Source organism: Gouania willdenowi, chromosome 1 (genome assembly GCF_900634775.1).
Source record: "Gouania willdenowi chromosome 1, fGouWil2.1, whole genome shotgun sequence".
NCBI classification, from domain to species: domain Eukaryota; kingdom Metazoa; phylum Chordata; class Actinopteri; order Blenniiformes; family Gobiesocidae; genus Gouania; species Gouania willdenowi.
Window position 1 is genome coordinate 26,986,482 of NC_041044.1, and position 23,554 is coordinate 27,010,035.

The 23,554-nt window shown below is 40.4% G+C and overlaps 1 protein-coding gene across 9 annotated transcripts in view; it reads right to left on the bottom strand.

Annotated features, from left to right (window-relative positions):
• The window catches only part of grin2bb (glutamate receptor, ionotropic, N-methyl D-aspartate 2B, genome duplicate b), a 135,709-nt gene that overhangs the window by 37,693 nt on the left and 74,462 nt on the right, over positions 1-23,554 (bottom strand). For all 9 annotated transcript variants that reach the window (XM_028443152.1, XM_028443143.1, XM_028443134.1 and 6 more), the window contains exon 7: positions 15,460-15,652. In XM_028443152.1, coding sequence (XP_028298953.1) covers positions 15,460-15,652 — 193 coding nt within the window. The remainder of the gene's footprint in view (positions 1-15,459; positions 15,653-23,554) is intronic.

Below are 23,554 nucleotides of genomic sequence, written 5' to 3' on the forward strand. Positions count from 1 at the left end.
TTATTAGATGTACAGTATGTTTTTAATGTTGGAAAGAAGGCAGCCAAAGTTGACCCAGTTTGACATACGTGACACCAGATAGACTAAGAAGCATACACAGTGTGCAGGGCGGGTGTGGGAATAAGTGATAGCATGTGTGTATTAAGTGGCTGTGTGAAAACACAATCAGCATATATACAGCATCAATACGTGGTTTTTTTTTTTTTTTCCTTTTCCCAACTGCCACCTCCTTCCCTCATCTTTCCTAGTCCAGATCTGTGGGCTGCCATCACCATGGAGACGCTCAGCCTCTGAAACAATCCACCAGAGAAATAAATATCTTGTCTGAATGCAACGAGGAAGGAGCTGTGTGAGTGTGTGTGGTTTTTACCACCATCCTCTCCAACCAAGTCAGTAGTGTGAATAAAAAGACACTAGATCTATTCACCATGTGAAAGGAGACATGCAGACAACAGATGAGCAACGGGTCTGAAGCTTGCCCAGGACTTTATCACAAGTACCTCCCACTAGAACATTCGGAAGCACAATCTGTAAAGCCTTAAACTATATTTACACACACACACACACACACACACGCAAACACACTCAGAAGTAAGCTGAAATTGTAGGGATTCGATACTATGACTCAGGCTTCTATTCATTGCCTCTATAGCTGAATCCAAGCTGTTTTTAAACCCCTACCCCCTCAACAGCTCTAATACCATTTACATGAGATCAGCCTCGCAGGAATGCTAAAAAAAATCCAGGAGCTGTGGGAGGAATCACCAAATGTCTAGATTGGTACCGCCCCGTCACCATGACGACCCCAACAGATGCCCTACGCCCTGTGATCACAGTTTGTGTCGTCATGATGACGTTGACATGCAGAAAAAACAACAACCCTGCAACATGAAGACGAATGGGTGTGTATATATATGTGTATGTGTGCGCACTCTCTACATAGATTAATGTAACGAGTAACCATGGCTACCACAACCACAGAAGTTTTTATGCAATCAGCTGTGTTGCCGTGGTAACAGTAATCCCACTCGAGAGCGGCTGTTTGAAAGACTGAAAGACGAGTAGTTTTCAGCCTAACCCCGAATGTTTACCAACTTCTCCACATGCTGTTTGTCACGCTCGTATCAATCCCAGCCATCGGAAGCAACACGTCAAACTGCTAATCAGGACTCATGAAGACTAATGCATGCTGTGAATTCATCATTTTATCATGTTTATCATGGTAGATTAGCAAATTGCATGGCAGCTCTGTCCCAATTGTGTGTGAATATGTGGTAATTAGTGTGAGTGGCTGATATTGGAAAACTAATACTTGGTGGTAATAGAAGTGCTTTTTGAATGAAATCCATTTAGTAAGGGTAGAACGATATGTTGTGTGACACTTGGCTCAGTGGTAGAGTGGGTCATCCAATAACCAAAGGGTTGTGGGATCGAACCCTTTGATTCATTGTTGTTGTGTCCTTGGGCAAGGTACTTCACCCACATTGTCTCACATGAATGTGGTGTGTGATGGTGGTTGGAGGGGCTGATGGCGCACTATGGCAGCCTCGCTTCTGTCAGTCTGCCCAAGGGCAGCTGTGGCTACAATAGTAGCTTACCACCATTATATGTGGAGTGAAAGAATAATGCACATCAATATAAAGCGCTTGTTTATGAAAAAGTGCTATATAAAATCCGATGCATTATTATTATCATTATTATAAGATATTACAAAATTAAAACTTATATATCATCAATGGTACAAGTGGTTTTCCGATATTGTATCGGTGGGATGGGTATTTTCAGAAAATGTAAACATGCTAATATTCTTGTAAAAGAACAAGTCATATCAGTATCTTAAATTTAAGATGTATAGACTATTCTAGTTCGTTTTGAGAAACTTCTATGTAAGGTTAATGCACAGATAGGAACTTTGATAACACTTTACTTAAGGCTGACATTACGCTGTCATTATTATGACATGACACCTGTCATTAGCATGAATAAGGTGTCATCAAGTAAAGTGTTTTTCGTTAATGTAACCCTAACCCTTCGTTACCTAAACCATAACCCAAACCATAATCTAACCCCATCAGATCCCTCCACCTAACACAAAAATGTCAACATAGGTCCAAAGGTGTCATCATTTAGTGAAAGGTGTCATAATATAGCTAACAACACTTAATGACAGCCTTCGTGACACCTTATTCATGCTAATAACGGATAATGACAGCATAATCCCAGCCTCATGTATCAAACTTCAAGTAAAGCGTTACTGGAACTTTTTTTTTCACGAATGTCATGATGATGACATGTTTTGTGTTAATTTTAGACTGGCATATTTTCAGACTCCTTTTTTGTGTTTTATTCTATTTGCAGAGTGGCACTTTTTGCACTTTGAATAGGCAACATGGGTCTTATTTATTATTAGTAGTATTGGTTGATTTGTATGTATATTCCTGAGTTGAATAATATTTATCTATCCTTTTCATGATTTGTCATCCAACCCCTATCATTTACGATTCTATAGGCCTGTTCCATTGATGTAACTTTTGGTGTTTTTGATCCCCTTACATGACAGAAGCTCACTTTGACTTCATTGGAGGGAAAAATGAAAAAAGCTGCTGGAAAAAGCTTGTACCACAACCTCATGTGGTTTCATCACTGCAATAAGCAGCACTTGTATACATGCTTCACTTACCAACAGTTTTTCCACTAATCACCAGCTGTGAAGGGAATTAAATCTTTTCAGTTACAGAGAGAATGAGTCATCGTCATCTGATTTAAATATATTTTTGAAGCAATTAAATGCAATCATCCAATTATTTCTATTATCTCAAAAAGTAGGCAGAACAGGGTCACAGATAATGATCCACCACGATGCATGGATGTTAAATGTATGTGCGTTGCTAATAAATTTATGTATAACCCATGATGAAACTATCTGGCTAAGCATTTAGAATATGGGCTTCCATTATCTGCAGCTGTTTTGACCCAGGAATGTGCTTAATGTGCAACTGCAAGACTCACGCACATGGAACCTCTTCATGGTGTTTTTATTATAGTCTGTGAAAAAGATCCAAGAACTATCACAGGAGAGGCAACAGGAGGGCAGACTGAAGTATGGGGCTCAGCTAAGATTCACTGTAGCTCTCTGAGACCCAGGATGACTGTAATCAGGATTGTTATATTCTAGCCTCTATGTGCATTAGGCCAGCGATTCCTCATCTTTGTCTTATTTTCACTTCTTAATTAACAAATGTTCAGTCTCGCATCTAGAACATGATTCCATTCCTGTTTTTATTTTAACAGAATTTCTATTATAAAAGACTGCCCTGTTTGTCAATGTTTGACCAATTCAAAGATATACTTCATTTAAAATGACATACATGAGCTGAAGATGCCTTGGGTCTATAATAATGTTGGGAGTTGAAAATTTGGTAACAAAGAAAAAGTATGAACACTTCCTGTAAGTAAGAGGTTGAAGAAATCAACACTTTTTTTTCACTTTCTAGAAAACAAATTCTGTTCTAATGCTCTTTAAATATTGAGTGCTTCCTCGGGCCTTGTGTATAGTTTTTCTGCATAGTTTGATGTTGTGACCTAAAAATGCATGAAAAAAAATGTAGTCAAGTTAGCACATAGCAAAAACAAACTGTGACTCAGGTAGATAGCTGGTGTTGTTGGAAACTCGACATCTGTGTTACAAACAAGAGAATCGGAGATGTCTTGAGAAAAGGAGCCCCATCCTGACTGCACAAGGACGACTGCTATCTGATCTGTGGCTGGCTGAAAAGGCAACCGTAAAATAATGCAGGCACTAATGTAAAATGAGTTGTTCTCAGAATCGTCAATGATGGTAAACATTGGCTTTGAATCAAACATGAATTCTGATCCTAATGATGATTTGCATTTCTCGGCTGTGGCTGCTCGTGGCAGGCAAACATGAGCAGAAAGCCGGACGGATGTGGAGGGTGGGACTGATGTGGCTGTGGATTAGAAAAATATGCAGTAGGTGAATTGACAGCTAGTTCCTAAATCTATGAATGTCAGAACAGATATCACCATGGATGCCAAGTGAGCTATGGAGCTGATTAAAACTTTACTTCACTAAAACAAACAATCTCCGATGTGAATTTGCAACTGTCTCTAACACAGGAAAATAAATACTGTAAAGCTATAGGTTTCAATTCTATTAGCTTGGTAACTTAATTTAACTTTTCTCACAGGTTGCATTTGGTAAGAGTAAGAGTAATGCTAGGTTTGTAATGCAGATTATGTTGCAAAATGTGAAGCCTCCAAATGCTTTCAAGATATCAAATTGAACATGGGCTGAAAAAGATTGGAAAACCAACATGGCTGAGCAGATAGTTCAAAAGTTTCCTCTCGAATCCCCATTTATTATCCACAGCCATCCACTACAAACCATACAGAGAAGCAACATACACTGAAAAAATGTTGCTGTAAAATGTAACTATTGTAATTTCTACATTGCAATGTTAGGTTTCAAATTGAATATTTTTTTATATCCCAAGTTAAATTCTGTAGAGATACAATTGGTGTATTAGTGCTAATCACCAGAAATGGTTTAAGATATTACTTTGATTTGACGAAAAAACACTTTTTACCTGTATGGCCAAATGACGCTGATAAATTATTTAATAAGTAAATATGAAATCCTGATATTGTAGAAAATGTAAAACTCAAATCCTAAAGCGTATAATTCCAGTTTACATTGAATATTATTGTATTGATCTGTTTGATATGATGTAATCTAATCCTTGTTTATAACTCACAGGTTCCAATCACAGGGGATGAAAATAGACAATGCTTTGGCTCAGTTTTAACACTGTGAACAACGTGCTAGAAATTAAGTGAAATTAATATTTATTTAACTGTAATTGTGATTCTTTGTCTGTTTATAAAGCCATGTGTTTAGATAGCTTGAGTCTTTAATCAAGGCTATTGGGATCAAAGTTTTTAAAAATGAATCCCAGGAACAAGTCATATGTTAATCTTGGTTTATGAATAATGTGTTACGTTGTAATAACTGCTCCTAAAAACGTACAGCATCAGCCTTCTTTAAAACATCTCTCTCACGTCTCATAATTAAACAAATTAGGTTACTGTCTGCCTGCAAGTTGGATTCAATTTGTTGTTGGTTGTTCTTCAATGCAGTCATGGCCAAAAATATTGTCACCCCCGTACCTCTATCAGATAATGCACCACAAGTGCAGAAGTGGTGCATTATCTGACAAAAGGGCAGGGGTGCCAATATTTTTGGCCATGACTGTATATTTAGAACATGACCACTTATCACCCGTAGCCCTGATGGCGTAAACGCATGCACAGAGTGAGGCACAGAGTTACAGACTGAAAAAGATGTGAGACTCACAGTCGATGTAAGCTACCGGCTTTAATAAGCTCACCAGTGCTTCATTTGATCTGGGCCCAGGACCCCTGGAGAGTGAGAGACATCAGACAGCTACCTGTGGAGCCTGTGAACACGGAGCATGCTTGAGAGAAACTGATCTCTCTTTAAAACCACAACAGAGGCAAAACAGGCCAGAAGTGACTGACCAAGGTCGAATAGCCTCTCGTCTAATTCTGAAAAGCACTTTTTGTTTCAGCAGCACTGATTGTGTTTTGTTTTTACTTCTAAATGCAGAAGCATAAAACATCACAGTCAGAAAAGTCATCAAGGTGACCTGATTTTTCTCATAAACCTACTAATCTGTTAATGCAACTGACTGCTGTCTCCTATTCAGTATTTACAAACTAGTGATCTTGTGTTTTGATCTAAAGAGTTCATAGTAATTTACAGTTTTAAACAGTTTTCATTTTGACAGGGATTCAACTTTGTCTTGATTATTATTTGCTTCCACGGACAGAGTTGAGTGTTTCTCACAGAAAGTTTGAAACAATTAAACTGTTTTTAATCAAGATTTTATATCCATAAGCAATAAAAAACATTACATTTACAGAATTGTTCACAACAGACATGAAGCATATACACACACACACAAATGAATAAATAAAATATCCTAATCAGTACGAATCAATAGTAACAGAGAGCTTCCAGTTTCCCAAAGTAACTAAAAGTAGTATGTACAGCAGAACAATCAGCTATCAGGATAAAATCTCTTCAGTTTTAAGGCTTAAACACAAGATATACTTGCTTGAAAAGGATAAACTTAGGGCTGGATCACTTTTTTTCTATCATGCTGCTCTAGGTTTAGATTATCTGCTGGTGAACCTTTTCTGGGGCACAAAGTAGCTCTTTTTCTTTAATTCACATTCTTAAATATTGATGCTTAATCCAAGTTTTTCTCTGTGCAGTCTGTGATTTCTCCTCTGTCTTTCCTTTTTCTCTCTATCCTGCTGCTGATACTCTAATGTTCTCTCTCTGTCCTCTTCTGTTCTCCTATTCCTGTCCACTCACCCCAACCAGTCAGACTCTGGTCCGGCTGGAGGTTCATTTCTGTTTGAAGTTCCAGTATTATGCTATTTTTCACCCATCTCCAATTAATCTAAGAACCCCAACTGATAGTATTTGAGGTTTATTTTCCCAAACTCGCCTGTTTTCTGGAGTTTTAGCCCTCTGTAAAGTCACTTTCAGAGCACTCCTAAAAACAGCCTGTTTTTTGGGCCTTCATGCATACTGTATACATGAGTAGGCGAAAACACACGCATTGCTTCCACAGGAAATCATCCTCCTCACCTCTTCTGCCCACAGAAATAGTTTAGGGTGATAGTCCAAACTGATTGTGACCCCTTACACTGCGCCGCAGGGAAGTAAAGTCTCAACTGTCATCTGTTTCAAACATTCACATGAGCTGCTACGTCACTTTCTTTTCATCCTCAACTCTTCTGACCATAGAAATAGTCAATCTAATCTAATCAATCTTCAAACTGAACGTAAAGATAGTAACTTTAGATTACGTATATAACCCCGGTTCTATGAGTAATATGAGTGAGATGTTTCACTATGGGATGCAACCTCTGTCTGCATTCCTCAGAAGCATTTATTTCAATCTGCCAATCCTGGTTGGTCGGTGAAGCGTGTCCGTCCAGCTATGGGGAGACCCACATCCTATAAAAGGAGGACACGGACAGACGTGCACCATTCAAAATAAGCACCTCTTCTCCTCGTTTGAGCAAGAAGGTTAGTCTGGTGAGACATCTCATTCATATGACTCATAGAACTGGGGTTATATACATAACCTAAAGTTCTCTTTCATAATATTTTGTGAGATGTCTCACTATGGGATGTGGAAACTCCTGTAGTGCAAACATGCTTATCAAGCGGTACCAGCCTTCAGGGCAGAAGTCTGATCACATTAAGGCAGTAAAACCGCCCCGTGCCATGCATGTAAAAGCGGACAACCGTGAGGGGGGAGGTCCAACTCGCCGCTGCACAGATGTTCGAAACAGACACTCCCCTGAACAAAGCCCAGGATGTGCCAAGACCCCGAGTCGAGTGTGCACGCAGACCCGTAGGTGGCTGCTGACCCTGACACAAGTAAGCCAAAGCAATGGGTTCCACCACCCAGTGTGACAGGCGTTGCTTAGTAACAGGCTCCCCCTTGCAGGGATTGGCCCAGGAGACGAACAGCTGATCACTCCTCCTGAGGCTCCTCGTCATATCCATTTAAGTGCGAATCGCACAAACTGGAAATAACATATTCGGCCGCTGCTCACCCTGTGAGGCAGAAATGGCCAAAAGGTCAATGGGAGAACACGAGCCCACAACCTTTGGCACAAAGGCCGGGTTGGGTCTCAAGATGATCCTTGCATCACCTGGGAAAAGCTGAGCGCACGACGGATGAACCGACAGCAAATAAATGTTACTGACCCTCTTGGCCGAAGCCAGAGCCAGTGACAAGACAGCCTTAAGAGAGGCGAACTTCAGGCCTGCCTCCTCCAGTGGGTCAAAAGGAAGACGTTTAAGTCTCTCCAATACCACCGCCAGATCCCATGATGGTACCAGTGGTCTTGACACGAGGAGGAGCCTACGTGCTCCCTTCATAAACCGACAGATTGGCGGGTGCTGACTAACCGACTTATCCCCAAAGACAAAGTGACAGGCGGCGATTGCCGCCAAATACACTTTCACAGTGGAAAAAGCTTTGTTTTTGTCAATCAGGTCCTGCAGAAAGGATAAAATCACTACCACCGGGCAGTGAAAAGGATGTGGTTTCTCTGGAGGTACCACCCCTCAAACAGCCTCCACCTAGAATCATATAGAGACCTAGTGGAGGGGACTTGAGCACTCTGTATGGTGGAGATCACACTCACGGCTGACAGATTGAGCCACCCAGGGGCCAAGCCCTCAGCGCCAGATGGTCTGTACGAGGATGTAAAACTGTGCCCCTCCCCTCTGACAGCAGGTCTCTGCCACTAGGCAGCTAGCACAGGTGCTAGCAGGGATGCAGGCCAATGTGTGCTGGACTGTCTGAGATGTCAAGGACAGCATTGGTTTTCGAGACGGTAGCTTTCGCTTTCGTCCGAAGCTAGGATACCGTAGTATCTGGAGCTGGAGCCGGGCTACACACTTTCATGTGAGCCCAGAGGGAGGACTGACGTGCGCACCGGCCCACAGGCACCGAGGGCATTGAGACCGAGACGACAGCGAGGTGTGCTGAGGTCAACGCACTGGTCTTGTGGCAAGGAGCATGCAGTGGGGCTAACACCTGAGTGAAAGAGCCGCTGGGGACCAACGTGTGCCGGAGCACAGCGTTGGAAGGAGTCGACAGCCGGAGCTGAGGCCCGGAGGTTCACTAACTTTTGGTCAAGTGCAGTGATTCTCAACTTGTTGGTTGGGACCCAAAAGTGGGTCGCGGACCTGTACTGGGTAAGTCGTGGACAGCTGGTCAAAAATAAATAAGTACTTTATGCTTTTAATGTTGGACTTGTCTTTTATTTTGAAAGAAACTTTTCTTTTGCAGACATGGAAATATATAGATTTATTTAAGAAAAGAAAAAAAGATTGTATATGTAGGAGGTGGGTCTCTCCCTAACGGATTGATGCGCTTCACTGGCCAATCAGGATTGGCAGATAAATGCTTCTGAGGAATGCAGACAGAGTTTGCATCCCATAGTGAGACATCTCACGAAATATTATGAAATAGAATTGTGATATTAACTGTAATGTCAACCTGCCTTTGCTATATTTATTTTACCTGTGGGGTAGTTTGAGAGAGAGGAGCTCACATTCTTATGTAGGGTAAGAGGAGCCAGGATTGTCAGGATTAGGAGTTTTTGCCTTGACGCATGAGGAGGGAAAAATCCAACTCGCCGATTTGGAGCCCAGTTTTACAAAATGTGGAATAGCAAGTGAGGGAGAAAACAGAACTTTTTCAACTTTGGCCTTCTGAATGAGGCTAAAGGAATGGATATCACTGTAGCAAAACCATTATTAAGTGATTTTTTTCACAATGCTGCCCCTTTAAGGGGATTTTTTCCTCTCCATCATGGCTGATGCGTGCTTATGAGGAAATTATTTTTTTTAATTAAATTATAAACTATATTATTTGTAATGAGTGCCATGAGATGACCTTGTTGTATTTGGCATTATATAAATAAACATGAATTTAATTTAAATAAATGTAATGTCTACAAGTCCTTTGACTCTTCCCTGAGCAGCTCTCATATATAGCAGCTAGAGATGTAACGATTAATCGTAAGGCAGTTAAAAATCGATTCATAGGTATCACGGTTGATATTGATTTTCTGAAAATTGAATTGCAGTACTTTTTTTAACCAGCAGAGCTATCCACAAGTGTAGGCGGCGGGCGGAGTCTGCTAATACTTTCTTTCTGGCTGCCTTCTACTCTTAAATATGTTAATAAATGATTCCTTACCCCTTTAGCACCAAAAGAATATCTGTAATATTACTTGAATATCTGTAAAAGTCACGTTTTTCTATTAGCTCTGTCTGCTAGCATAGCTTCTCTTCTTCACTGAAAGATATCTGCATGCCAACCGACCACTGTGTTACCAGCGCCCTCTGCTGGTCCAAACAAATATGACGTAAATCAGTGCAATCACGGTTTTTTTTTTTTTTTTTAAAGTCCAATTGTTAAGGCACAAAATACATTTTCAGTTGCACTTTTAAAAGAAAAAGAACTATTATGCAGTTTTGCATTGTTTATTATAGAACCAGAATTTAAATTAATAGGCATTTTCATTTGTATTATTCTTTTATTTATTTCATTCAAGATTTATTTTTAGTTAAATTGCATTGTTTTGAATAGTTTATCAAGGAATTCTTTTGACAATGAAAAATAAAAGGAAAATAGTACAACATTGTCTACCGTCCCATTTTGTAAAATAAATCGTGAGAGAATCGTATCGTGAACCCAGTATCGTGAATCGAATCGTATCGGGAGTTGAGTGAATCGTTACATCCCTAATAGCAGCAGCAGGTTTATAGATGTTCTGCTGCACTCACTCACTCACTCACTCACTGCTTCGATAAGTGAACATTCCAAAACAGATGTATGAAATATCTATTAGTTATTTCAGTGACATTTCAAAGGCCATTACAGCAATTAATTATAAACAAAGAAAAGACATGAATAAAATTCATGAAAATAATGAGGAAGCCATAGACTAAGTAATCCTTTCTCTCTTAAAAGCCATTTACTGTGCAGATTATAAAAAGTACATTTCAGACCAGAAGCACCCATACATGCATAATTAGTTACAAATCAGGAAGCATAAAAAAAGCTTTTTATAAAAGTGCACTCAAGGTTAAACAGTCTGATTCGGACATGTAAAGTTAAAGCACTTTGTTGCACTTAATCAGGGTTTTTACTCCAGTCTAAATCCTTTCCTGTGTAGTACGTCGCTTTAGACAAAAGCACACCATTGGTGTGTGAATGTGAGTGTCAATGGGTGAATGAGTCGATATTGTAAAGCTCTTTGAGACTACGTCACTGTAGGGATGAAGCGCTACAGTATATATGTAAATCAAGTACATTTACCATTTACAAATTAAATTGTAGAAAATTGTAGAATTGTATGTGTACTGCAAACTATCGTCAAACTGTTGTTCTGCTCCAAAATAATCGGAGTCCAGTAGAGAGATCTGCATTCTTTGTTTAAGAAACAAGTAGCTCAGGGAATGATTTCCCAGAATGAGCACAACCCATGTTCTAGAGTTCATTTTAATGCCCTCAGGCCGTCGTTTAATGGCGCCCCGTGGAAGAACAAACGGCTTTCCTAAGTCCTTCATTATTTCTGCCATCAGGCTGTTAATCCTCAACAGTAGTATCATGGACTGCTAGCTTGAGTTTTTGATATATGTCCCTTGCTTGACACAATGTACTTTTAGGTTATCTTACAGTACTTATGTTTACTTTTATCTGCCGCTATTCTTAAATGCGTATTACAATCTGCCTCACCCCGTGCGTCATTACTAGATGGATCACATGAGGGATGATGTGTCAATGAGCATCTTTGTCATGTACTGACTGTTTTTATTATTATTGTCTCTCTTGTCTGTGTATGAATGTATGCATAGTCTGGGATTGTCTAAACTAAACTTAATTAAACACTTTTTCTTTTGAAGTAAAGTGATAAATTACTTTATTATTAAATCAACCAACATGAGGAAGTTCCAGACGAGGAACATAAAGCCTGTAAATGTGAAAGTTTGGAACCAACCATGTTGGTAAAAACTTCCCTACCAAGTTCCAGAATGGATGCATGACATACAGAGGATTGAAGTCGACTGCACTTACACATACTTAAAGAGACATATACGTGAGAACAGAGTTGTCTAATCTGGCCCAAAGAACAAATAACTTTATATATCTTGCTAATATGTTATCTTATTTTCAAATAAGAAAAAATATAAATGTTTTGTTTTTTTTAAATCAAGATGTCTAGACCAAGCCAAATTAAACATTTTTTTCTTTTAAAGTAAAGTGATATATTATGTTTTTGATATCTTATCTTATTTTATTGTATTCCTTTTAAAATCAATCCAAATTCTCTAAATGTTTATTCAATGACAGAATGTAGCTGACTCTGGACCCACCCAGGACTCACATATCATCACGTCATCAAGAACATAACTTTATGTCTGTTTAAATGGGCCGATCGGCTGGTCTCACAAAGTATAAACTGCTCATCACAGAGTGCAGCTAATGCGTGTTGTCATTAAAATGATTAAAATTACAGTTACATTGTCCATGATTGAATTACAAAAGCAAAAAATGCCAAAACATAAGAGGGAATGGGTTGTACAAGCGCCAGATGTTTAAAAGTGAAATTGTACAGGTTTTGCAGAACTATCACAGAAAGGTGCAAAAAAACATTAATTACTCTGAACATTCTGCCTTTATGTCCAATGATTGAAGTGGCTTTCAGGGAGAATTGAATGAAGGTAGATTGGAGTTGTTGATAAAAGAACCAAAAAAGAAGAAAAGCCCAGAAGCACCTGAATGAGACCAAGTGAGAGCGACAGAACTGTGTCAGTTGACGCTTTAACCCACTTCAACAGTATGCAGGTTCAACGAGAAAAGACCAGAAGCACAACAGAGGAGCCTGCTTGCTTTCTAATAAACCCAAGATTTATTAGACAGACACTTTTATTGTATCCATTAAGAAATGCAATAATACATTTTTTTCCCTAAAGGAAAAACAACTTTAAAGGTGGGAAAAAAAGGAGGGCAACATGCTCTGCTGCTGTTCTGCTGCTGTGAATGGAAAGAAGCACAAGGAAGGAAACGTCTCCGACTGTCTTCAGCATCAAGAGGTTCCTATCACCCGAGAGCAAACCAAAAACCAAAATAAGAATCCTAGCCTCCATCACATCTACCAGTGAATGGGTGGAGTATCGGCGTAAACACAAAGGAAATGAAACCCACTAGCAATACATAAACACGCACAGTTTTCCCAACCAGGAAGCAAAGGATGCTCTCTAGAGCTGTTTGTGCAGAAGAGCATATCCTCATTGGTATTTAATGCATGCCTTCCAGTGCACATGTTTGTGTGTGTTGGATGCATCATGCGTGTGTTTGTGTGTGCCACATATGGTCAACAGCCCCTGAACAAACTTAAGAGCGTGACTCCTTTGAGTGTCATGTTTCTGTCCATCAGTGCTGACAGGATAACATGTTGATACAACAGGCGTGCAACCCACTGTAGCCGCATGGGACAATGCCAACACAGACAACTATTTTCTTAGGATTTTCTCTGGAGGGGAGTGCATGGAATAGGTGGAATTACCTCCACAAAAGAGGTTATATTTTCACCTTCGTTTATGTATTTATTTGTTTGACCTTTAGTTAGATCACGTCAAAAGTAATAAAGACTAAACCTCAAAACCACTTTTTTTGGGTATGAACTAGTAATGGTAATTGATTCTGGTCCAACTCTCAACATTTTTGTCAAAGTATTTTAATTTGGCATATTTTGTTGTAAAATATCAGAGTGACTGCCCTCTATGGATTGAAACCAGACTATTACAATAGATTTTTGCTATTGGCTGAGAACAAGATTATGTGATTGTTTTGGGGTCATTTTGTGTCACAAACAAGCACTGTTAGCCCCGCCCCTTGTACAAACATTAGCACCTGTGGGCTCTACAATCTGTGGTGTGTAGGTTGGATTGAGAGAAGAGTGAATAGAGGTATATTGCGTAATGAGTAGCTAGTTAGCATAGCATAGATTGTTCATTGGAGATTTTATAGTATAGACTGGGCGTGTCTTAACTGCTCCTGGAGCCCCGCCCATAATAAAGGCATTTTTTTTGAATTTGCTTCCTTGTGGCAGGTCAGGAGAAAGAAGAGGTTTAGTTACTCTTGAAGAAAATTTTAACCAAAGATAGACCTTATGCCATGGAAAATTCAATAAAATTTTGACAAGATCTATAAACTGAAACCATTCCACATTGGTGGAAAAAAATTATTTCTCTTCCTTCTTCCATTAAATTTTGGAGGTGATCCAGATCAATAAACTGATTTTGGAGCAGTTTGAAAAATAAAAAATCCCTGTCTCATCGATGGCTAAATTTGAATTCATATCTTGGGTTGTAATCACTTGACCTTTATGAAATTTGACTCAGTTATGTCGGGTTTGTTCCTAAATTATACCACAGATTTTCAATCGGATTGGATTGCGCATATCACAGCAATTTTTAGAGACATTTGGACCTACTGTATCATTATTAATGGGGATAGACATTTCTTCCAATCCTTTAAAGTGTGAATGATCATGGTACCATGACTAGGATCATTTATCCAGTTAACTGCCAATACAGTATCTGGCAAAGAGGATATTTGGTGCTTGGTGGATGTTTGCGCTCTTAGAATGTGTGTGGGGGTGTGTTTGTGAGTCTTTCCTTTTGCATGTTGGTGTCTCTTGGTAAACTCTGGTCATCAGGCAGTCCACTAAGTTAAGAAAGAAGAAAAATGGATACATTGGTTGAAAAACACACAACACACACACTAAACCTGTGTGTGATAGTGTCCTTGAGGGCAGTGAGATGAAATATTCATGGCTGTGGTGTTATTATTATCTTGATCCTGTTGGTGACTGTGCACCTGATACCAAAGGCAGAGACCGGGACAAAGATGTGCATGAAATTTGGAGTAAAGATCAACTTCAGTCAGAAGATTAACACAGAGGTGGCAATAGACACTGCATATTATTTCTGCACATTTCTCAAAATCAAGCTGCCAGTGAAAGATAAAGAAACCAGAGCAGGGGAACTATTTGTTATGATGTAAAAGGGTGAAGGGAAGCAAGCAGACGCCTCTTTGTAAAACAGCTGCTTTATGACGGGAAAGGAATCAAAACATCAAGCTTTCATTAGACTGAGCCCTTAAATATTATACCGTCGTCTGATGTAACTGTTGTGCTCATGCTTGTGGGTATATGTTCACACTCGCTGTTATTTTTGGCGCTTTTATTAAATAATCCAGTTGACCCCAAGCATTCAATTAGCAGTGGAATCTCTGATCAATGTGAACTTTAAAGTCATGCCCTGTGAAGTTAAATGGAGATAAATTATTGAACACTGATCTTTCGTGTTCTGTTTTGTGCTGAAAACACAAAGGTTCAGAGGGAGAGAAAGAAAGGGATGTTTTGTCTTCAAACATGGCTGTGGGTTAGCATAAAAGATAAGAAGAGATGTTTTAATAGGAGCCACTGTCTCAAATTTTCAGTAGCTGGTAAAAACCAACTGTGGCTCTCCTCAGAGAATGCCTCAGTGATGTTTATGTTTAATTGTAGAATTGTGTGCACAGGGAGTTTGCATGTTCTCCCAGTGCTTGTGTGGGTACTGTAGCTTCCTCCCACAGTCCACAAACATGTACTTGACTATGCAAATTGACTATAGCAGTAGATGAGTATGTTATTTTGTGATTGTATATCAGTTATCTGTATTTATCTGGACAATGGCCGTCATGGCTGTGGTTCTGTTTCCACAGCCTCCGTCACACATTGATTCATTCTGCATTAACTCACTTCAGGATTTCCTTGGAGTGGCCAGTGTTGATGTTTTTCTTGTCTGGCGTCCCAAGGCAGCTGGACTTTAGCAGCATATGCGGTCCCCTGTCCAACATCATGGTGGATGTTGCCGTGGCGATGACAGCCACTGCATCGCGCACCCTGGCCTCGATGTTGTAGTCCCATTCATCATAGGAGACTGAAATCAGCCCTATAAGGTGAAAAAAAAGATTAAAAGGAGGGAAATGAGAGTAGCGTGAGAAACTGTGGAGGATTGAAGCAGAAAGGCTGAGTGTCAGAAGAAAATAGCTGGGGGAAAACATAAGAAAATGACACTCAGCTTTAAATCTGATATCTGGAGTTTCTGCGAAATCTATGTTCGTGTATCATTCTTTTGAAATGCAAAAAAAAAATACCTAACAACCGATAGTCTTTTACTATGGTCTACTGCCGGTCGTCATTCATATACATTAATGTATTTAAGTTCCGCCTTTGTTCATAGACCCCTTTACAAATGCAAGACAGCGCACAATAGGCTTCGACTTTCTGGGGCGGGCCACTGTCAATGGGTTAGTGAATGCTCGTCACAACAGCAAACGTGTATCACGTCTTTGTGACCGCAACAGAATTTATCTCGGGGCTGCTTTTCAAAGGTGGAGGGACTTGCTGCTTTTAAAAGGATTCCGAACTGACCAGGATTTGGCCACATTTCTCATGGACAGATAATAAACATGTTTTAATCAAAAGTTATGGCACTCTAACAATAAATGTGTAGTTTTTGTAGTTATGCAACTTTCTTATGTTTTGCAAAGCGCATGCACAAAGGTGGAGGCGTAGCTTCTGGTAGATTGGCAGAGGCAGGGGAGGAAGTAAAGCTGTTGAGGGCGGGACATAAAAATTGAGAGCGCAATCTAGTTGCTTCTCAGCAGAGTGTGTCTGTTTAAACAAGAGAAATGCAGGTTGAAAATGCAAAAAGACAAGTGAATGGCAGCATGGCTGAAGCACGTGGTCCCTCCCATGTTTGTTTGGTCATGCTTGGCTTTCCAAGCATGAGAATCTGCTGCCTCCAACATTGCAGATCTACCACCTGCAAACATCCCTGTTTTCATGTCAGCTTTACTTGGCTGGTTTGAATTACCGTGTCGGTTTGAGTATTTTCTTGTAGTTTCTGCATTCACATTGAACCATGGTTTCAACATGGTAAAATGCCACAGAAAGCTCTCTGTGGCTGAAATAGACAGCCTCTGTGTGCTCAGTGAGTGGAAAGGCTCTTGGCACAGTATTCGTTGAAGGACCTAATGCCCTACAGCACTATCGTCAAATCATGTTAATGATGGACTAATATTAGAGCTGAAGGCAACCCTGCAAAAGGAAGTCATGTCAGTCTGTATTTTTCTCATAATGATAACTGTAAAATGTACAGATATATAAAATAATATTAACTCCAAAAGAAGCAAACAAGTCTGTACACCGAGTCCCCAGTTAGCAGTCAGACACCACATAATTAGTTTGTTTACACAGTAATATACTGTAACATTATGACCACTCATGGGTGAAATGAGTGAGACCCTCCTGGTTTGTTAAGGGTCTTTCTGTGCAGACATAAAACTGTCACTGTTATAGTGTGTTTCAAGGATGCAATGGTTGTTATTTATCAAAGCTGGTCAGTGTAGTCAGATAACAACAGGCAGATAGTAGAAAGAGTTAAGTTTGTTATGATCAGTAAACAGTGTATTGCAGAGAAGGTTGGGATCAATTATAATTGTTATCGAGTAATTGATAATTAATTGCAATAGTGACGTAATTCTAACCGCAATTGCTGTTATAATCGTAATTTAATTGTAATTGAGTTCAGATAATTCACTTTTTAATTGTATCTATGAAAACAGATATTTATCATTTAAACACCAACCCACGTTACAGTTCTATGGCTTACACATACGTACGTAATAGGGATGTAACGATTCACTCAACTCCCGATACGATTCGATTCATGATACTGGGTTCACGATACGATTCTCTCACGATTTTTTTTCATTTACAAAATGGGACTGTAGACAAATTTAGAATATAGAAAATACTGTATTATTTTCCTTTTATTTTTCATTGTCAAAAGAATTCCTTGATAAACTATTCAAAACAATGCAATTTAACTAAAAATAAATCTTGAATGAAATAAATAAAGGAATAATACAAATGAAAATGAAGCCTATTAATTTAAATTCTGGTTCTATAATAAACAATGCAAAACTGCATAGTAGTTCTTTTTCTTTTTAAAAGTGCAACTGAAAATGTATTTTGTGCCTCAACAATTGTCATTGCACTAATTTACGTCATATTTGTTTGAACCAGCAGAGGGCGCTGGAAACACAGTGGTCGGTTGGCATGCAGATATCTTGCAGTGAAGAAGAGAAGCTATGCTAGAAGACAGAGCTAATAGAAAAACGTGACTTTTACAGATATTCAAGTAATATTACAGATATTCTTTCGGTGCTAAAGGGGTAATGAATCATTTATTAACATATTTAAGAGTAGAAGGCAGCCAGAAAGAAAGTATTAGCAGACTCCGCCCGCCGCCAACACTTCCGGATAGAGCCCTCTGCTGGTTAAAAAAAGTACTGCGATTCAATTGTCAGAAAATCGATATCAACCGTGATACCTATGAATCGATTTTTAACTGCCTTACGATTAATCGTTACATCCCTAGTACGTAACAATTATTAAAATCGGTTTTATAAAAACTTTTTCCACTTTCTGTCACTTTCCTTAAGAGTCATTTCATTATTAAAAAAAAATTAAATCAAGGTATATATTAACAGAAAAATGCTCAGATGCCCACATCAAAAATATTAATACCAACATTTTAATAGATAAGGACACCTAACAAGGTAACCATGAGATAAAAAAAAAAAAATTGCATGACAGATTATATTTTTTTGTCAAAACCGACCCATTATCATAAGAGATGTTGACAAAAAGCTAACTCAAGAGATTAATTGTATTTTAACTTTAGTAATTGAGAATGTAATTAGTGATTGACTTTCAGGAGAAAAATATTAATTTTAATTGGAAAAAATACGGTCACCGTAAATGTAATTGAGTTGTATTTGAATATGGATAATTAAAGACGTAATATTTGCTCATATTTTCATGCTGAACCTTTACTAACTAATATGCCATCAATAGGATAAAAAATAATAACAAACCTAATTTGTTTTAGCTCATATGCTACCCGTATCTGCTAATAACAGTTTGAACAGCAAACATCCAATTTTTAAAAAATCCAACCCAGGTCACGTTCATGATGTGGTCCTAAATCTGATACATACTGTATCTGTTATTTCGCTACAAGACTACTGTCTGGACGGCCAGGTTGCATTTATTTGTCTTTTACATCATTCAAATGCAATAAACATTGCTATTCTGTGTCACAGGAGGAGTGGCAGGAAAAAGGCTTGCTCTCTTCTTTTTCAATCTTCTCCTTAAATTTAGCTGACTTTTATGGTGATAACTTCGGTTGTACAGAAACTTTATCAGTACCAGACACACGCCGAGAAAAGATGCCTCTATACTGTATTTACTGCTGTAAACACAGTGGGTGCATGCGTGCTCATGTATTACATCAGGACCTCTTTTGCGCATGCAGGTCACGTCAGGGTTACATTCAGTTTATATTCTAAACTGACAGAAGAAGCATTTACTGTCTAATACAATCAAGCACAAAAAAAAAAATCACATTTCAAAAAACTTATCTGAATTGTGCATTAAGAGCTACTGTCTGAACGTAGCCTATGTACACTCTGGAATGTCCTGATGCAGAAGCCACATTCAGCAACATAAATTAAGATGGATAAAAGCAGGAATAGGTGATAGGTATAGAATGTTTAAGGCATTGGCTTTTTCCTGTAAATTACTAAAATCTCAATCCAATCAAGCATTTCTGTGAAGTCTATGAGATCGTAAATCTGAAATTACTGCATAAAAAGGATATAGAAACCTTCAGAGGTGTTATGGAGGTCATGGTTTAACATGTTTAAAATGTTTTGACAGCAAATGTGTTGCATACATTATTACTGTGCAGGTGGTTGGATGGATAAGAGTTGTATTCTGTGGAGTGAATAGGTGATTAGCAAGACTTCAGTTTGGATTAGTCATGAGCTGAACCATTAAGGAAGAGAGTAATATAAAGCTGTGAATAGGGTCAAAAACAATATGTATACTTTTGGAAACTTAACAAAATGAAAAACAAAATATACAATGATGAGCTTCATGTACGAAACTTTAGGTTACTTTCGTAACCCCGGTTCTTTGAGTAATATGAGTGAGATGTCTCACTATGGGATGTGACCTCTGTTGACATTCCTCAGAAGCACTATGCCAATCCTGATTGGCCGGTGGAGTGCAACAGTCCACTGGGAGACCCTCCCACCTCCTATAAAGGGAGGAGATAGACACCTTTCAAATAAGCAAACCTCTTCTCCTTGTTTGAGAAAGAAGGGCAGTCTGGTGAGACATTTCACTCATATTACTTATAGAACCGGGGTCACGAGAGTAACCTAAAGTTCTATTTCATAATATTTCATGAGATGTCTCACTATGGGATATGGAAACTCCCGTAGTGTAGACATGCTTATCAAGCGTCACCAGCCTTCAAGGCTGAAGTCTGATTACATCAGGACAGTAAAACATTCAGCATGTAAAAGCGGACCAACGTGAGGGGCGAGGACCAGCTCGATGCCACACCGATGTCCTGAACAGGCACTGCCCTGAACAAACCCCAGGATGTGGCAAGACCCCAAGTCGAGTGTGCATGAAGACCCGTAGGTGGCTGCAGACCCTGACACGAATAAGCCAAAGCAATAGCCTCCACCACCCAGTGTGACAGGCGTTGCTTAGTGACAGGCATCCCCTTATGGGAATTGGCCCAGGAGACGAACAGCTGATGGCTCCTCCTGAGGCACCTCGTCCTGCCCATATAAGTGCGGATCGCATGACAGGGCACAACAAATGAGGCCGCTGCTCACCTTGTGATATCCTTCAGGAACAATGGGAGCATCCAGGATGTTGCATCTTTTAGAGTTCGTTAGTTTAGCGAAGTTGAGCCAGCGAGCATGCTCCTGGACCACCATGTTGCTCATCACCTTACCCATAGACTGCAGTGAGCAGGCCTGGATGCGGAGACAGATAATGGTGACCTTGGATATCTCCTCCATTATCGCTGGGTCCTGGGACAGATTGAAATCCTCACAAAGTTCTGTCTGGTAGGCGGTGAGGAGGGAGAGGACATTCATGGCCCTGACAGAGAGAGCAGCAGCTGCGTAGGTCATGCAGGATGGGTCCGACTGGAGCTGGTTCGATTTCAACAGCAGCATGGGTCTCCTTGGGGACACAGCAGGCTGACATGGAAGCAGGTGCGCCGCTGGGCTCCACCGGCATTCTGAGGAGATCGTGGCCCTCCATGGCCTCGCAGTTGAGGACGGAGGCACCTGCCCCAGGGATGTGCTACTTCCACGAGGAGCTCAGGGGAGACAGGGAAGATTTGTCTTGGAGCGCCCCTGGAAATGGCAAGCTTCTTCCCTTCGTAGCAGGACCTGGTGGTTTCAATCACAACGTGCAGCAGTACTTTTGCAATCCAGACTTGGAGAATGGGAGACGGGCGTGGAGCCCTCCATGCCCTCCTGAGAGGCAGCGAAGGCGGCCGACAGTCCGTCTCGAGCTGGGGTGACAAAGAGCTTGTCCTTGTCGTCCACACCCGAGAGGAGTCCAGTGGGGAGATATCTGCCAGGTTCAGCTGAGAGCCCCAGCTGGAGCCCTGAGCAGCAGCAGTGTTGAGAGGAGTCACCTTTTCCGGGTCCACCGCGGCAGGAGCACCGTGATTGGAGGGAAAGAGGCCAAAAGATGTGCTAGTCTCCTGTGGAGGCAGCGGGTGTTGAACACCGCGCAGTGCCTACAAGAGCCCGGAGAGTCCACCACCATTTGGGCATGTTTGACGACCATGCAGCTCGAGCAGGCTTCGTGCCCATCTTTGTTGGAGATTCTCCCACCACATGGACAAAGGCGAGCCACGGTGCATCCCGTCCCCTCGGCCTCAATTTCTGCTTGACGCAGGCAATGAGAGCAGGTGGATTAGCTTGCGCTACCACGTGGTGGCTAGCACTGGTGCTAGCAAGGATGTGAGCCAACGTGAGCCGGCGCATTGGAGACCTCGGGGACAACATTGAATTTTTGAAAAGCAGCTGGGTTGCTGGAGTTTGGAAGCTTGAGTACCGTGGTACAGAGCTGGAGCCGGTTCGTACACCGCAGTGAGGGGCCAGGAGGGAGACTGACGTGTGCAGGAGCCTGGAGGCGTCGAGGGCAGTGGTCAAGGACGACTAGGTGTGCTGAGGTCCGTGAGCTCCGGTCTTGCGGCACAAAGCTAGCAGTGGAGCTGTCATTGGAGTGAGAGGCCGCTGGGACCAACGTGTGCGCCGAAGCAGCAGCGTTGGAGGGGAGCAGTCAGCCGAAGCTGGGGCCCGGAGGTTCCACGTGCCTTGCGGCAGTGAAGACAACACTCACCGAGCAGAGCAAGGTAAGAGCTGTTTTAACCAGTTCTTGACCGGGTGTGGTCTTGAGTAGGCGATAGTCCTGCCAGCGTCCATCAACTGGAAAGTAGAAAATCCCGTCTGTGGACAGTTAAACTAGACAGAACTAAAAGAGGTTTAGAACTAGAACTAGAAGCGGTTTTTGAATGGTGTGCACCTGTCCGTTTCCTCCTTTTATAGGAGGTGGGAGGGTCTCCCAGCGGACTGCCACGCTTCACCGGCCAATCAGGATTGGCATAGTGAAATAGAGTGCTTCTGAGGAATGTAGACAGAGGTCACATCCCATAGTGAGATATCTCACGAAATATTATGAAAATACAACCAGTAAAATACTTTCTTTTTCAACATCAAAACTATGTCTCTGTTGGTATTTCAAGCATTTTGGGAATTCTCTATGAACACTGTGGTAGTAACTATTCATAGAATCATTAGTTAAGGTTTCTTACTAGTTAGTGGAGAGGATTTCTGCAGTTATGATTCCCATAATCCAATTGAACCATTCATTATCTGGAATATTTTTTTTTAGAATAAAGTTGGCCTTTGAGGTAGATTTTGCAAACAGGAAGTTGTGGTATTAATCTTCTGGTGCTCTGGTCTTTCCATGTGGAGTATGCATCAGGATTTATTGCAGGTTATTTGATTTTCTTCTTACAATTTACAAAATATATGTTTGATTCATTAATGTAAAACACTCACAATGCAACACGAATATGAATGGATGTCTAATGGGGAATCAATAAAGGTCCCTGCTAACTACAGGGCCCCAAGTCTGACGCATATTTGTAATGCTTTCTGAATCTAAAATCATTGTATTTAACTCCTTTTTATTTACTTGAGGGTCTCTATCCCTCTCCAAATCCATGTATAACAGTCCCTTCATCTCTGCTCACCCTATGTGCACAGTCTCATCAGCATAGTTTAAAATCATCCTGTTGTCATTTTCCATCTGACACATGTCGGCATGAGGCGAGGGTCAAAGGATGCATCCCTGAGTCACCAGATGAGCTGGCAGTTTTCATGTTTATTTTCACGCTCGGTGTCTTGTTTGTTAGAAAGGTACGAATTATCCTCACTAGATGATGCCAAAGAAATTCAAAAGCTTCTTGATGGGCTGGATAGTAATGGCACACAGACGACAAGGGCATTTGCATATATGCAAACACGACCATCTGCCGCTCGTACCCAGGTTTCAATACATACGTAGTTTGTCAAGAGATCACTGCAGAACAATGAGATAAATAGTTTGTTCTAATGTTCAATATTATCAATACATGTTCAAATTATTTATGAACGAGTGAAAAAGAGTCCCTAAAAATTAAATAACCAGTAGGAGAGAAGACATTAGAGAGATGAATAGTTTGTGTTGGAGATCGAGATATTTTAGACATTTAAATATTTAGGTCAGATATTTGGTGATGACCGGTAATTAAGTTTGTGTTGAAGAATGTGAGTGGATACAATTATTGATTTTTTAATCAACAAATGACTATATATAGTATCCTCTGTGGGCAACCTGCTCATCTCTGTGAGAT